The sequence below is a fragment of the Xiphophorus maculatus genome, chromosome 9 (assembly GCF_002775205.1).
Source record: "Xiphophorus maculatus strain JP 163 A chromosome 9, X_maculatus-5.0-male, whole genome shotgun sequence".
NCBI classification, from domain to species: Eukaryota; Metazoa; Chordata; class Actinopteri; order Cyprinodontiformes; family Poeciliidae; genus Xiphophorus; species Xiphophorus maculatus.
In genome coordinates, this window is record NC_036451.1 from 17,481,012 (window position 1) to 17,498,245 (window position 17,234).

A 17,234-nucleotide genomic window follows, 5' to 3' on the forward strand; every position below is an offset into this window, starting at 1 on the left:
ATAGTTTTACTTCAATTCAAAACAATTTGGTCCAATTAATTGACAGATTGTCGATATAATCAAACAACTTTCTTTGTCACTGCAAGGATTTTACAACCCACTGTCTCTCATCTTTGCTACTGTAGTACCACTTTATAACGCACGATGGCAGCAGTGAGCTTGTACTTGACCACATAGCTGCTTGCTTTTTTCTTTTTCTTTTGTCGAAGGATAATTTCAAATGTTGACTGTCCGTAAATAGTGCGTATGTGAATCCATTAAGTTGATGTTCAACCGACTGCTGACTGATTTCACTAAATTATAATAATAATAAATAAGTAAACAACCAAGAAGCACTTAAAGTTTATTTTGTATATACCGGAACCGGAAACGTAGTGCTTGTTTTCAACAACAGCCGGCTAGTTGATTTGACCTGAGGTGTCCTCCAAGAGCCGTGATTTGACAGGCAATCAAGAATAAAACATTGAAATATGGTTTTCGGGAAGACGACAGTCGTGAAAGGAGAACCAGAAGATGTTAGTAATAATTTCTTATTAAGAACATTAAAATACACTGATGACATTTTGTACAAACGTAGCTTCAATGCTAACATCAACGTTAGCATTGGCTAACGTTGATGTTAGCGCCCTTTACTTAATATTAAGTTCGGGCTCATTGTTGAGAAACATCCTAGGCTAATACGAGTATAAACCAGAGGTCTTTTAAAAATATATTTATTCTAGAGAAAGATTTACAGATCTGGACAAAAATGTTAGGTGATGATTGGAAATGAATGATGCTATTGATTTGGTTCTGTCTGTTTCAGGAGGAAGAGGAGGAGATGGTGGTAAGTCAGCAGCAGCATTTATCTTTGAGTTGTTTTTATTTAAGTGCCACTTAGGATTTTCATACCTTTTTTTTAAATTAATGCATTTTCCATGCGAGAAGGCATAAACAAACACATATAGATATGCAAAGATCATCTGCTTTATTGTTTATATTTCTGCTGTCTTCGTGCACAGAGAGACCGCCATATTTTCCACCAGAAATAGCCTTGTCACAGGCATTTATTCCTTTTAATCACATGGTTTTCCTGATAGCCATAACTGAAATATTTTTATATATAAAATAAACTTAACTAATTGCGCCGATAATTCATTACGTCTCATTTGTTTATTTATTTTAGATAGATTTTTTTTTTTTCGAAACCAGTAAGAGTGATGGCAAAGACTGCTTTATAATTACGGTATTGAAAAAGGCGCGCGGCCGGGAGCGCGCACTCTCAGCATCATCTCCTCCATCACCTCGGTGCAGATCATGCGCTCCTCCTTCCACTTGAGCTTGACGATTTGGAAGATGTTCTTGCAGAACAGGCTCACAGTAGATGCCGGCATTTACATGGTCCCTGTGTGAGGGCCCATTTCGGATAGTACTGCTGCATTAAGGTTATCTGAGTAAAATCCAGCCTCTTTTTCCACGCTGTTTGCTTCCTACAGAGGTTCTGGATTCCTAGCTATTGAGAAACAATTTTTTATTTCTTTGCTGGAGGCGTGGTCTCGGTTGAAGCTTTAAACTTTACACAATCCCTAATGTTGTCCGTGATATATGCAATGCGCCAGTTCGACACTTTGAAGCTTAATCACTAATAATTGATTATAGCTAGTATTGCACAGCTTGTTTTAACACCAAGCCAATAGGACTGCCTAATTAGAATTCAATTGCAGTGCAAAAAAAGTATATAATTTCTATCAATTAAATTTCCAATTGATTAGATACCGACTTCCTTGTGGTATCAAGGGAAGAAGCAAATGCTAACATGTATGCAATTATGAAATGCTCTAGATTTATATACATTCTGGTTGCAGGATCCTCTTGAAACCTTGCGTCAGAAGTGTGCGGAGACAAAGCACTGCGTCCATACCCAGGAACGTTTGGAGCTTTGCGAGACCAGAGTTGGCTCTCGGTCTCAGACACAGGAGGATTGTACTGAGGAATTGTTTGACTTCCTCCATGCTCGGGACCATTGCGTAAGTACATTAGCCTGTTTGACCCAGCAAGATGATTAAATAAACAAAATTAATACATTGGCTTAATACTTCAGTTGGAATTTTACTATGACTAATGTCAATCTGTGACTATCACCAAAACAAAGCGATTCAAGCTTTGTCTTCCTGCTTCCAAGAGAAAGTAAGTGAAGCAATGGTTAAAGGTTAAGATAGATTGAGGTAATTAGAGGAGATGAAAGTGGAGAGGCTGAACAAGACCCTTCAGCCTTACATACATTCCTGTAATGGATGTTTTATTTCCTTCAAATCGTTTAAGAAAGTCATGTGTCCCTTTGTTTGTTTGTTTGTTGCTCAGGCTGAATTTTCTGCCTCCTCTCTTTATAGGTGTCTCACAAACTGTTCCATTCTGTCAAATGAGTCCATCTTGGCTGGACAACACTGACAACATTCTTCAAAAATAGTATTACCAGGACGATGGGGTTTTAAACTCGTCCATGTATTGCTGCATGTTGTAACTTTAAAATGTGTATCTTAAGTATATGAAAAAAATGTTCAGCAGTTTATTGTGATTCAATATGTCAATAAAGTGACTTAGAAACACAAATTCTACATGTGTCCTTTGAAGTTTTTGCCAATGTTATGCATGTTAACATAATTTATGTGTATGACCTTATGTATTTATCATCTCAACATTTCTTGATCATGCAACCAACAATAGGGAGATCAGCAGGTTGGTCTCGACTTTTGAGTAAAGGTCAATGTGATTAGCAATTTCTATACAATAATGAACTCATCAAAAATTCTCCTTAAAAGGTTTTAAATGTTTTCACCTGAAGTAAAACAAGAAATATTATGTTTCTTAAAGTTCCACTTTATGGAACTTAAACAAAAAGAGGGCTGTAGTGTGTCCCTAATATAAAACAACAGAATTATTAATCGTAGGATGCAAAACAAATGTTAAAAATATACCAGTCATACAAAAGGAACACATTCAAAACAAAAGGCTTGGAAATAAAAAACTAACCACAACTCTTCTCTATCAAGAATTAAAAGTTCAAAATCCTGTAACCAAATGGATATTTTTGTATTTGAAAGTTTTGATGCAGTCAGTAATAAAATATATTTTGATACAGTCATGATTGAGTGACTCATAAATCACCCCAAAAATAAGTCCAGGAAATTAAAATAATGTGCCTGTTTTAAATTTCAATAAAGCAAAAGGATCACATGTCAAAAAAATCCTTGTCAATAATCAGTGCAAAAGCCCTTTTTAGCATTACAAGAATGAAACCCTTATAATTGCTGACCAACTTCCTCCATGTGTCTGTTGGTATTTTTGATGATTCAGCTTTTGGTTTCATGTCTCTGAGGGTGGAAGGACTCCTTACCATTGCCCTAATGTTGAGCTACCTGCACAGGCAATAAGTTTCAGGACTGTGCTGGGCTCTAAAACGTTCAGTACTACTCCCAAATATTGATAAAATTGCCAATACTATTACTTTAAATTTATTCTACTAAGGGTATTTTGAATCTAACTGTAAAGGTGTCAATTAATGAAGTACACAAATAATTGCCATTTTAAATATGATTTCATTATATACATAAAACCATTTATATTTATTTTAGTATTCAGTGAAATACTAAATTGTGAAAAGTATACATATTAGTGTTTGTCAAATCCAAACATCTGATTGGTTAACCTGCTCAGCGGTTTAGGTATAGACCAATCCCCTGTCGTTAATCTTATTATCTGACTTTTATTGTGAAACAATAATCTGTTTGGGAAAATACTTACGATTTTAAAACATTAAAATTGCATTATTATTTTTCTGAATTTATTTATAACGTTAATCGTCCTCCATGTAAATATATTTTTCTGACTCGTCTATTTATTTAATTGTGCCTCTAACTCCCAACTTTCACAATCCGTTCTTGAATGCAGTAGTTGCGCCCCCTGCTGGAAAGAGCTAAATCCTATATAAAAACATTCCGTGTAGAAATTGGGGGGGCTGGAGAAAATCTTCCAGGGTTGCGATTCGTCAGAAAGCAGGAAGTTCCTGGATGATTTGTGATAATGATGAGCTAACCACGCCCCTTCCAGCGTGCACCAAAAGGAGTATAGTTGTCCTCACTATAAGCTGCTTGCTAGCATCGGTTAGCCTGTCTCTGCACCCGAAAGGGAAAGAATGGAAACTCTGAAAGACTTGGTGGAGGGAGTGAAGGTGGAGAGCCAGACAGCGGTTCTGTTAACCTCTGCTGTCTGCGGGGTGGGCGCCCTGCTGATGGTGGTGCAGACCGTTAGCGGGCACCGGGCAGCGAAGGACAAGATCCAAAGAGCCAGGAACAGGAGGACCGAGAGCCTGCAGAGAGCTGAGCAGGAAGTGCTCCGGTACAAACAGTTGGTAAGAGGTCGGGCTCGGAATGTATGAAATATGTGGAAGCACATTCAATTTATTAATCATTTCCTTCTAATGCACGTATATTCATATTTTTAACTGCCACTTGCTGTCAGGTTGCATGTGCAAACTTTAAACCCTGATGTTGCAATCTGTCATTGACATGTTAAGGCTTCCTACAGCGGGAGACTTCTAATCTTTGAAATCACAAATCTATGAATATATCAGAAATAATGACTCCAGGGGACGCTGAAATAATTACACTGCTGAGATAAAAGTACTTTCTCCCTTACAAATTTCTTTAGGATTTTTTTTTTTTGGGGGGGGGTGGACACTTACATTTTTCAGCTTATTAAGCAAACTTTCATATCAGATGAGGATAACCTGAGAAGATAACAAAGCTATTTTCAAATCACGATTTCACTGAGGATGGGGAAAAAACTAATTAAAACAACCTGGCCTTAAATGAATCATATCTTAGCTGTGATTTATGACATTTTTCTGATTCAATTTGACCAGCAACACCCAGGCTGTATTACTGCCCGACTTGTGGAGTCATATCACTTAAATGGATCCTGTCTGATAAAATCAAGTTAGTTAAAAGACATATATATTTAAGAACACATCTTTATTAAGACTATTCCCATGTATGAGTCTGCAAAGGGTTAGAAATCCATAACAAAATAAAAATATGGAGATTTCTAATGGGTGGGTGAGTGAGTAACTGTTCCAGTGAACAATAGGTAAAAAACTTCAAGGTTGGTTACCTATTGTAGTCAATAAGTAACCATTGGTACCCAGTGGTTGGACCCTGGCCCAGTGGTTAGAACACCTTGTTCGTCGTCCCCACAAAGAAATACTTGTGATGTTGTCCGTGCTCGCACATCTTTTAATTCTGCCAACGGGCCAAAAGACTGGAAGTTTAATACCTGAACAGCAACTAAAAAGTCTTAAAAAATTGAGACATTTTAAAAAGACTTAAATAAATAACCAGTGCTTAGCCTGGTGGGGGCACAAGTAAAGTATGGTGGCCCGCCAGGCTTATAATACACTGGGGGAAACCTGGAACTTTAAAACCAACTTAAAAATATGTGTTTGACTTTTCCCAATTCTCAGCAAATGTAATCAGCCCATTTGTGCTGCTTCTCTTCTAGCATCCATCCTGTGACTCTGCTGCCATATTGTCACTGTCGTTGTCTGACTTGACAAAGCAGCTGCGGGAAGGTTCGCTGTGCCCGGAGGATGTGTTTTACTCCTACATGCAAAAGGTCCAGTCTCCAATATGACATTTTCACCACCCCAGATGCTTTAATAAAACCCCCTCTTGCAATGTGACCCTTATATTTTCAGTGTCTGAATGCAGGTTTAATTCAAATAACAGCTTCTTTTCAAACAGACTCTGGCTGTGCACAAGAAGCTGAACTGCTGCACAGAAATTTTGCTGGAGAGTTTCGACCAGCTGAGAACAATTGGCTCCAACAAGGACGGCCTGCTGTACGGTGTTCCCATCAGCATAAAAGAAAATGTTTCATATAAGGTAGACAGCTGGCAGAAGTTCACTGTGGTGATCTTTCTTCGTTGTCTGGATAAAGATGAGATTTATTGCCTTGACGTGCCACTATCTGACTTTGCCCTCTGTTCTTTCTACTTATTATCTCCTTACTACAAAGAACTGTGACTGCACCTGCGGCGTGATCATAAATCTGAGCCAGCCAGCCAAGAAGGATAGTGTGATCGTGGAAGTACTGAAGAAACAAGGAGCCATTCCTTTCACAAAAACCAACCTGCCACAAGCACTATTAAAGTAACTTAAAACTGTAGCACTGTTGTGACACACACATTGCGCATAAATAACAAAAAATATCTTATGTCCTTAGAATTTGTAGTTGAAACAGATATATGACACAGTGCATGAAAAGCACATAGCCTTTATTTTCCTCACCCTACGACGTTAAATTGGACTAAACTTTTATTGTTTTTAAGTTCTTTATAATTATTTTCTAGATGTTAGATTTTTTAAATGTCTTTAAGATGTCCTTTTTTAGGGTTGTCTTTTAATCTGCATGACTTGGATCATACATTTTGGGTATTCTTCCAGAAGCTCCTCACAATATTTTGCTGCGCTTTTGCTCCATCTCTCCTTACAGAACTTGTATAACCGAGTTACATTTGTAATGTTTTAATTACACCTTTTAATTCTGCCAACAAATTATCTCTTGAAAGAAGATAGGATTTTTATGTTGGCACTACAAAACATTGACTTTAATGTACTTAAGCCACTTTGTAGCTAATTTGGTGCTATTGTTAGGGACACTGTCCTTATGGACAACACATTTATGTCCAAATTTTAACTTTCTGGCTGTTGTCTTGAGATGTTGGTTCAATATTTCTACATAATATTCTTTCCATATGGTAGCTATCTATCTAAGTACACCAGACCCTCCATCGGTCTTTCCTTTGTGTTGCTTTCAAACACAAAGGACAGACTGGGTTATTAGGGGTTCTACTGGTGAACCCCTAATAAATTAAACTTCTTTGAACTACCATTTAAAAAAACATAAGATAATTATCTGAGCTTTCCAGAATTGTTTAAAAAATGTGTTCTTAATTTGAAAAAAGATAATGGTTGTGTGTCTATTTTTACACATTGTATATAAATATCTGGCTTCATATGCGTCTGTTTTTGCCTTTTGTTTGCAGTTATGATTGCAGTAACCCCATCTTTGGGCAGACGATCAACCCTTACAATCCTCAGAAGACCTCTGGAGGTTCCTCTGGTGGGGAGGGGGCGCTGATTGGTGGAGGGGGCTCCATTCTTGGCATTGGCAGTGACATAGGGGGGAGTATCCGCATACCTGCCTCTTTCTGCGGCATCTGTGGCTTTAAACCCACAACAGGCCGACTCAGGTGCGCACACTTCAGTCAGTTTTATGGATGGCTCTAACACAGTCACTTCACCTTTACTCTGTGTCACCGTTAGCTCAAAGGGCATTGTTCCCATTTACCGAGGTCAAAAGTGCGGTAAGTGTTGATAGTCCTCACAACTTCACACAATGACATATTACCGTTTTCTTGTTAAACATTTTGTTAACATTGCTGCGGCTCCTGTTGGCTTAGTGCTCTCATCTCCTGGACCCCTGGCACGGGACGTGGACAGTTTAGCTCTGTGCATGCAGGCTCTGCTCTGTGACCACATGTTTTCCTTGGACCCAACTGTTCCACCTTTACCCTTTAATCTTCAGGTGTGTCCTCTGCTGTTGAATTTGTTTTTCTTATCAAGGTTTTCTGAACGGATTAAAGTAAAATTTGTGTCAAATATTAAGACAGTGAAGGAGGATTTTTTTTTTTGACTAAAAAAACCCCATTATGCTGGAATTTGACAAATGCAAATAATTTTGGTAATCCTAACTGACCTTAAACAGGACATTTTTTTTTGTCTGATTTGAAGTTGGGCAATGAGGAGAGAAATTGATTATGTATTCTTATGCAGTGTATATAATTATCTGCTTTAAAAAATAAACCAATTTACGTTTAAAAACGTACATTTTAAAGGGTTAGTCTGTGTCAGCATTTGTGGTGCTGTTTTGTTCAGCTCAACAACAATCATGTTTCAATATGGAGTTATTTTCATGCCAGCTTTATCGGTTTGCCTCATTGACCGATTTGGTGGATCAGATCATTGTGAGTCCTCTGGGAAAATTTTTAATTAAGCATAAAACCTGTAACATATAGGAACACATAATCTTTTATGCTGTTGAACAACTGACAGTCTGATGCAGAATCCAAATAAATGGAAATTGTTTTTCTGCAGACATACCAGAGCTCTAAGCCTCTCAGAATCGGTTACCTTGAACACGATGGGTACACGCAGCCTCCTCCGTGCATGATTCGTGGCCTCCGAGAGGTCAAAGCTCTGTTGGAGCAGGCTGGGCACACAGTAAGGCCACGACACGCACACACACACACCCACTCCCCCCCACACACACACATGTTTGCACAGCTATCTTTGCGGGGACTTTCCATTGACTTCCATTAATTTCTACAGCCTAAACTGTACCCTTACCCTTATCCTAACCCTAACCAAAACTCAATTCACACCTTAGTCCTAAATCTGACCCCTGACCCAAAAACAGCGTTTCCCCACGTTGTGTCCCCACAACATAGTATATGTCAGGAAAATGGCCCCCACAAGGTATTAGAAACAAACACACACACACATATTTGCAGACACTACTGTGAAGACCACAACTTTGTAAAATAAGCAGTATTTCTGATGCGATCATCTTTGCTGTTAGGTGGTGCCTTATGAACCTCTGAGGGTGGATCACGCTGTCACTGAACTCATAATCAAGGGCGTGCTTGCAGATGGAGCTGCCACCATGCTGCAAAAACTGTAAGTTGTGTTTTAACATTATGTTTAAGGCTTTGACTAAACCGATAATGTTTATAATTGTAATGTAATGGAAAGTAAATCTGTGTGTACACGTCTTAAATTCAGCAAAAACACTGAAAGTAATATTTTGCAAGATGTGGCTAAAACATAATTAATGACTCATCCAATTTAGAGAAAGCATGAACATAGCTAATAGAAAGATTGGTTAAAAATTTTCCCAGAATAAAAGTTCATGTTTTGTAAAGATTTCCTCTCAGTCATTAACCTTTTCAGCACTTGTTAGTAGTTTTGAAATTAGGACAAAGTGTAATCTGTTGAAAAAAAATCTTCCCGAGTTGGATATTGTGTCAGAAAGCAATAGTCAGCATTTGTGATGTGATTTATGTCATTGTTTATATTAAAAAAAATTATGTCAGTTTGCCACATCTACATGTTTAAACTAAACAGATTTCTTTTTTAAGAAAATCAAATTTTTGGAAATTGTTTTAAAAAATCTGTTTGGAAAGTACAAAAACATCAACCACCTGTTAGTGTGTGATTCAGAGACTGAGAAATTCTGCAATATATACAGTTTGCATTGAGTTTAGCTTGCTGCAAGTAGCCATCTGATGAAATGCAAGTAATACAAATACAAAACCTTAATTTACGTAGTGGTTTAGTGCAACTGCAAAGAGAAAGGAAATAATCTCCAGGATGCCCAGTCTCTAAATTTGCCAGTCTAGATGTGAAGTTGGTGATGAACATTTTTTTCCAGCACGATTGAGGCCAATGTCAAAGCATTGAAATTTGGTGTCCATGGCCTAGAAACTCCCAAGATCTAAATTCATATAGCTTCTAGTTGTCAGTTCTAAAAAAGTCTAAAAACTTTAATGGGTCAACATTAGTCAAGACTGAGATGAGATCCAAATGGAGCGAACTGCAGAAGTTATGAAATTTGTAACAGGAAATGTTGACACTTTGCATGTTGTTTTTCTCAATTAAAACCTCTAAAAATCATGAATTATTTATTGTTGAATTTCATAATACCACAAAACATTTTGCAACATTGATTCAGGAGAGTGTGTGGAAAAAAATGTGGTCAGTTGGGTAACATTTTGTCTTTCCTGCTGGTGTTTTAGTTAAACTGAAATAAGTCATCTCTTTATATGGCAGGCTCTTACTTAATCAATGATTTATTGCAAAAAGCAGCATTAGAGTTATTGATTAACCCAGTGTTTCTCAAACCTTTTCAGGCTGAAGACAACTTAACCAATTTAACAAATACTCATGGACAACCTAATTTGAAAATTCCCCACAATAACACAACATTTTAATATATGCAACCTGAAATAAAATATTCGTGTCAGCTAATGAGAATGGTGGTGCTGTTTTATAAATGTCTGACCACGACAAAATCATGAACAAGTCAGGGCGTTTTGAGTTATTTATACATTTTTAAAGTGCAGATTCTAAGCTTTCCAGTGATGTCAAACACATGAAAATCAAAAAGAAGTTGTTTTACTATATGTTTTGAGTGCATTAATAACATTTTTAAGGCTATTTGTAATTTAGAAGCACAATAAAAGAAAACTAGATTTGAGTTGCTTTGATGGAAACAAAAACAGTCATCTGCACTGATAGGTTTATTTTATTTACAGCCCTCTCTTCTTTCTGTAGGTACTTTTAATCATTTCTTATTACAGTTTAATATTGATTCTCTACAATAGTTCCACATGATCTTTTTCATTAACCAATAAGTTATTTCAAACTTAATGTTATCCTTCAACAACAAAGCTTGTAAATTTTAGCAAACTTTTCAGTATTTAATCAATTTCTATTTAACAAGAGAGTTGCTTCTAATTTATCCTGTCTTAATTATCAATAAGTCCTGTAGATTTAATAATATTTATCTATCTTAAAGTTTTGGTCAGTTTAAAAAGACTGATTGTGAAAATATCTAGAATCAGCTGCATGCTGCAGTTTGTTGTTATCTGGGCAATTCCTCTTACAGTTAGGGCCTGTTTCTCTAAAGGTCTTTTCTGTTTTTTCTTTATCCTCAACTCAATAAAAAGTTCCTATTGTAACTCATTGTATTTTATTCTATTTTTACTACCACTTTCTCAACCTAGAAGGAATAATTAACATTTTTATCTAATATTTTAGTTCTCAATTCTATATACATTTTTTATTTTATTTATTTCTCTACCTGATCATTTATTTATTTATCTATTTATTTATTTATTTATTTATTTATTTATTTATTTAATTTATTTTTCATTTAGTCATCTATTTGCCAATACATCATTTCCACAATCCTCTGTGACCTCATTTTCTTGGCTTATTCTTTCTTTCTTTTTTTTTATTTCATCTTGTAGTTCTACCAATTTATTTAACCTTAGAACCCATAATTTTACTTTCAATTTGTTCAGATGTTTTATTTTATCAGGATTCCATCTTTCAATAACCTTCCAATCTTTACACTGCAGGTCACACTTACTGCTGTTATTGCTTAATTTGAATAATTTAGTCCAGTTGAACACATAGGGTGTTCTAAAAACTGGAAATTTTGCACCATGAGACAGCACTAAAAAATGCTCTGTAGGGTAATTTCTACTTCTACTTGGTGTCCAAGTGAAAAATTCTTGCCTATGGCATCCACTTACAGAGGTGCTGTTTAGATTCTCGTTGTATTTATATGACATAAAATACCAGGTGGTATTTTATCTCCAATCACACACACTCTTTCACACCAACATGAATAAAAACACAAAACAACTGGTCAGATTTGTAGTCGGTCAAAATTTCATCAGTCACCAATTTTCAGTCTGTCCTCATCATTTTCTTTACTCTAATTGTTTATCAAATTTTACTGAAGCTTCAGGAAATTTCCAATGGTTTGTTAACATTTTTCATGTTTTAATTGAATTAATTTTAAACTCTAGTCCTCAGAAACCTGTTTTAAATAACGTGCACATTTAAAAGAGATATCTCAAACTTATGTTAGAATCTAACAACAACCAATAATTTCCTGTTTTCTGGTACCAGTTTTCGAACTAACACTTTTTAAACCTGAACACCACGTTTTTTCTTTATTTTACTTTCAACACGCCATCTACACCGTATTTCTTCTTCCATTTAGTCAGGTACATTAAGTTTCCTGGCTCCATCTGACACATTAACTTCTCATCCCCTTTAAGACTTTTCTCCTTCCCGTGTGAAAAACCCATATTTTACAGTGTTTTCGTCCCGTTCCTTCCACACCTAGGGTGGACTCTACGGAACGGGGGATAGGAAGAGTGGGGTGGTGGCCAAGTTCTTGTTGTGGTAATTCTCGCTTCGACTCAATTCAATAGGTGATTTGAGTGGAGAATTCTTGATAATCATCCCCAACAAGCCCACCACTTACTTTTCCCACTGTTTTTTAGGTATCACACTTATTACCTTTCCCTTCGTGTGTGTTTTTTATACGGGGGACTTGAAACCGCCCGTACCATTCACTTAATTGGTTGATTCCTGCTCTGTCTCGGTTTTGAGTCCCGTCAATCTGCCGCTGGCAGAAGGAGGTGACCTAAAACACTGGCCCAGTGAGGAAGTTACCCCCCGGGACTTTTACAGGTCCGAAGAACCTGACTGCCGGCAGATTTCAGCGTGTCTTACTTCCGTCAGCGGCGGGTATGTTGGGAATCCCGAACGAGCCCCCAAATGATAGGTTTATTTTAGGTCCTAACCTGCAAAGAATCAACCAGAGACACAAATTACTTTTCTGCAGAAGAGGAGAGCAGAAACCAGACGCGGAGAGCCGCCGTCAAACACTGTCTGGGATCAACTCTGCCAGCTCTTTGTCTGCACTGCTCTTTTATTAGAAAAAAACAAGGAAGGAGGTTGGGCTTTTTCACACAGTCACACAAAGAATTGACCAATGACCTTTACTACAGGATGTTCTGGAACCTTCTGTGGACATGCCCTTACAAGGGTATGAGGCTGACCACAACCAATCAGTTTCACAGAAAGCTATTAACACAGGAATGTACAAACTTCTCTAGCCTCCAGGCAAACATCCTAAAAATAGTTAATAGTGTACTACAAAAGAGAGAAGTCAAGTAAATATCAAACAGAATAATAATATGAAAACATAATCTTTCAAATATACTCACAAGTAAATGAACTTAGATAATTTTTCTAACATGCACCATTAAATGTAAAAACTTATCCACCTATTTCTATCAATTGTAGTTAACTTTTGTATTCTGTGATTAAATCATTTTTAGTTAAATAAAGATAGCAATAGCTGGATCTGTTCTGAAAGTAGTGCAGTATTTCCAGTAAATCACGGCGATCATCCTGCTTCTGTTTCAGGAAGGGAGGGCCTGTGGATCCCTGCCTCAAACCTCAGATTCATCTATACTCCATCCCTCTCTGGTTGAAGAGAATCCTCAAGTTCCTGCTGAAGCCCTTTGTGAGTTCTGCCTCACTGTTCCAGAAATAAGAATATAATTCAGATACAGATTAATTCTCATTTCATGTTATTCTCCCAGTCTCCTCGCATCCCTCCCACTCTCGGCGCCCTCTGTGGCGTCAGGTATGACGATGTCCTTTAAATTAGCCGCTTTAGTTTTATAGTTGTCTGTCAAATTATCTGTTGAACCAAAATGCTTCCATGTCCTTCCCCACCTTGATGTTTTCAGTTCCGCCCCGGAGGTTTGGAAGCAGCATGCTGATGTTGAGGACTACATTTCTGAGACGATAGCACACTGGAGGAAATACAACATAGATGTGCTGCTCTGCCCCATGATTGGACCGGCCTTCAACTTCTTATACTGCGGCAGACTCACATGTAGGGTTGTATGAGAAGCTCCTACTAAAACATCTGGAGATAGAAGAATAATGAATGATTTGATGAAAGAGGCTTTCTCCACACATTTTAGAGTTTTTTTTATCCACATATGGATTGTCTCTTGATGTGATAATTTAATGAATCTGTTAAAACCTGTGAGTCTGTCCCTTTACAAATTTCACCAGCTTTTGCTCTTTTCATAGAAAACAGTGCAGCTCTGCATCATAATTTTTATTAATCCCTGTATCTGGAAAACACAAGACCCCCAAATTCTGATTTTCTTTATTGAAATCTCTACATTACAAAGCATTTTTAAAATAATTTTTTTGTCACAATGTACTTGGAGTGAAAATACCTCAGGCTTGCAGAAATAGTCCTAAATCTTTTTTTCAAGTTCTGCCATTTTCTTGGTCTGCTTTCCTTTCAGGTCTCTCCAGCTTAACAATGATATACAATCTCCTTAATTTTCCGGCCGGTGCTGTCCCTGTATCCACGGTGACAGCTCAAGACGAGGAGGATCTTAAGCATCTCAAGGGCCTTTATCAGGACACCTGGGACAAGCTGCATAAACTGGTGAGACTGTTTGATGTAGGCCATAAAAAAATGCCAAATACAACAAAATACAATATGGTAGTTATTCTTTAGAGCTTTGTTGAGCCACTAGTTTTATTTTTTGTTTTATAAGTTTTTTTTAAGGATGTTTTACTGGGTAAAAGCACCTCAAGAATTATAGAGAAATTAACTAATTAGCCAAAGATAATGAATTTTTCTAAGCTAAAGCTGTTTATCTATTTTTTTCTGTCTCCCTTTTGAAGCTTTATTCACTTTGGTTGCTTTACATATGCAGTTTGTTGGCCCAACTATATCCTCACTGATAGTTTACCCTTAGTAATGAAGCTTCCATGATAATCTCTTCGCTAATCTCGTTTATGGCAGTACCACGTTTGTCCACCAAGTGGCAGCAGAGACCATATAAGCAGTTTGCTTGGCGTCACATTGGACCTTTGTGTTTTAGGCTGTGAGCGGCGCGGAGGGTCTGCCCGTGGCGGTGCAGTGCGTGGCCCTGCCGTGGCAGGATGAGCTCTGTCTGCGTTTCATGAAGGAGGTGGAACAGCTTGTCAAACACAAGAAAAACTGAAACAGCGCATGGATGTTCTGGATCCAACAGCTGGATGACATGCCTTAATCACACTACAATGTTTGATAAAGATTCTGGTTTTTACATATGGTTTGTAAACCAAAATCTGTTGATCGTGTTAAGGAAGTTTAAACAAATAAATCAATAATTAAAGTGATTTTGTTTGCTTTAGAGTAGCTCAATAGTTTGTTGAACGGCATGATCATTCTCCTTTAGAGTAATGAATGAACTGACACTTTTTTTATTTTTCATTTTTGGAACTATAAAAATCTACTCAATCTGTTAATAAATCATGTGCATTTCCTAGCTAATTTTGACAAATGTTTCTCAAATTGAAAGCTTTCTTCATGACTTTTGCACCATTAATATTTATGCACATAAATATGCTGATTATTATAAACATAACATGAATTTTAGATTCACAATTTAGTGTTAATTAGACTTGAAAAATTATGTTTTTGTTTTGTTTTTCCATCTCAGTGTGTTTGATGGCTAACACTTGGGCATAACCAAAAGACAATTGATAACTTGCACCCATGCGTAAATTAACACAGCAAATAACGTGTAATGTATTGTAAAAATGAGCACAGATTTGAAAAGAATAAACATTTGTAATTTAAATATTTTTTGTAATCACATAAATGAGAATAAAGTTTAATTTGTCTTTAAAAATTCCGTTTTACAGGAAAGCTTGCAGCTGAGTTAATGTTACACAGCAAATTAAAAAGTGTTAAATGGTTTGGTGTTAGACTTTATGCAAAAGCAGAGTTAATTTTACTCTAACAGAGCCACATTCTGTGTATGTACAGTAACTCTGGGGTGTATATTGTTAGTAGTTAAAATCCAGTGTTAAAACAAAGTGTTTCCGTATCAAATCTAGAGGTGTTAAAGTGGAACCAGTAACACTTGACTTCTTAACTCTTACTTTAACACTAAAGGAGTTAATTCACTGACTCCGCCCCCAGAATCACAGGTTCCCACAGAAGCCAAGTCATTTCAGGACAATTTACTTTCCACATGTCTGAGTTGTTCACTGCGGATTGGTAAGTAATTATTTTTTCTGAGATGGTTTATAACTATTATTTTGAGTTGAGATCAAGCTGTATGATAGACATCACGTTCCCCACACTGCTCGGTGTTGTGATGTTTGTGAAGTATAAGTGTTGAAAACAAATCGAGCCGGTGAACATTCAGTCAAATTCTTGGCTAACAAACAGATCCGTAATAATCTGGAGTGTGTTTTTTCATGATGTTGAACGTTTATGTGAATATTGGTCAGATTTATCAATCTTTTTGATATTTTTTTTCCTCTGATAAACTGTAAAAGGCTTTCTCATGTTGAAAGCATTATTCCTGCTGTTGTGTCTTAAATACATTTTGCAGCATGTTTTAATCCTTTTATTGCCTTTTTCTATACATCAGTACCCGTATGGTTGCGGATGAATTGCCAGTCGTCAGCATCAACCTCCCCATGTCAACCCTCCATGGATCCTTTGAAGATTCAAGCTCCAAAAATGATTATGTAAGTGTTAATATCTTTGAAACTCCACATTTCCATAATTGAGGCTTGTTGTTAGAGTTGTAGTAAAAATGTATTCCTTCGTTCCATTTTTCATTGTTATGTTTTTTGTTTGTTATGATCCAGAGACCAACACTGGCTATCGTACTCGGAGACTGAAGACTTCACATTAGGTAGAGGAGCACGGTGATGTCCCCGGCCAAACTTCACCAACAGGCCTACAACCCGAAGACAATCTGTGTTAGTGAGTGGACAGCTCTTTGGGAGAGAGAGGCCCAGTCTCTTATCAACAGAAACATAAACTGGGTAAGAAGTGATGGATCTGAATTTCAGGTTGTTTCTGTTATGTACTGTAATATCTGGCAATCTACCTGTTAAAAGAAAATTTGCTCTATCATATTACATGAACTGCTTGCTTTACTATCTCCACCTTGTACTTTGAACAATTTCATGCATATTGTATTGAAGAAAAATGTATTGAGCATACTGCATTTTGTATTGCACAGCTTATATGTCAGACCTTTTGACATATAAGCAATATGTGAATGAAAGCGACATGTGAAACATGCACATTATTCCACGTTGTAATATGTTTTGTAATTATGGTGCATGTATTGAAATAAATGCATTTGAGAAAATCATTGCCTCTTTATTAAATGTTTATTTTCCAAATAATTTTTAGAAGTTCAAAACAATAAGATATCCATTTAATATTAATTACAAATAACTCTTATGAAGTAAAAAAAAATACTCTGTGAGCGTTAATATTACGATCTAACTCTGAATTAGTGTTAGTAAGTGTTAAATGATTAACTCCAGCAGATTTAATATTTGACACTTAAGGTAATTAGAGTTTAGGTACCAACTCTCCAAAAAGAGTTAAATTAACACTTTCTGGTGTGGACCCATATAGACACTTTAAAAGTGTTGAAATCAAATCTGACAGTTAATTTGGGCCTGCTGGATATGCTGTGTAAAGTCATTTAAAAT

The 17,234-nt window shown here is 36.7% G+C and overlaps 2 protein-coding genes across 3 annotated transcripts; both read left to right on the top strand.

The window, feature by feature from the left end:
• The first annotated feature begins 300 nt into the window (after positions 1–300).
• On the top strand, positions 301–2,589 carry LOC102236219 (cytochrome b-c1 complex subunit 6, mitochondrial). The gene is made up of 4 exons (XM_005795648.3): positions 301–515; positions 806–826; positions 1,845–2,006; positions 2,370–2,589. The coding sequence occupies exons 1-4, from the start codon at positions 471–473 to the stop codon at positions 2,400–2,402; spliced, it is 261 nt and encodes an 86-aa protein (XP_005795705.1). The 5' UTR covers positions 301–470; the 3' UTR covers positions 2,403–2,589.
• A 1,485-nt stretch (positions 2,590–4,074) lies between these two features.
• faah (fatty acid amide hydrolase) lies at positions 4,075–16,883 on the top strand. Of its 2 annotated transcripts, XM_023339978.1 has the most exons (16): positions 4,075–4,387; positions 5,536–5,649; positions 5,778–5,918; positions 6,052–6,185; positions 7,082–7,288; positions 7,362–7,402; positions 7,499–7,623; positions 8,193–8,318; positions 8,677–8,774; positions 13,110–13,209; positions 13,289–13,332; positions 13,439–13,587; positions 14,015–14,160; positions 14,603–15,768; positions 16,148–16,247; positions 16,371–16,883. In XM_023339978.1, the coding sequence occupies exons 1-14, from the start codon at positions 4,172–4,174 to the stop codon at positions 14,723–14,725; spliced, it is 1,764 nt and encodes a 587-aa protein (XP_023195746.1). In that variant the 5' UTR covers positions 4,075–4,171; the 3' UTR covers positions 14,726–15,768; positions 16,148–16,247; positions 16,371–16,883. The 2 variants fall into 2 exon arrangements, with proteins under 2 accessions (XP_023195746.1, XP_005795802.1); XM_005795745.2 differs by having other exon boundaries at positions 14,603–16,247.
• The last annotated feature ends 351 nt before the right edge of the window (positions 16,884–17,234 follow it).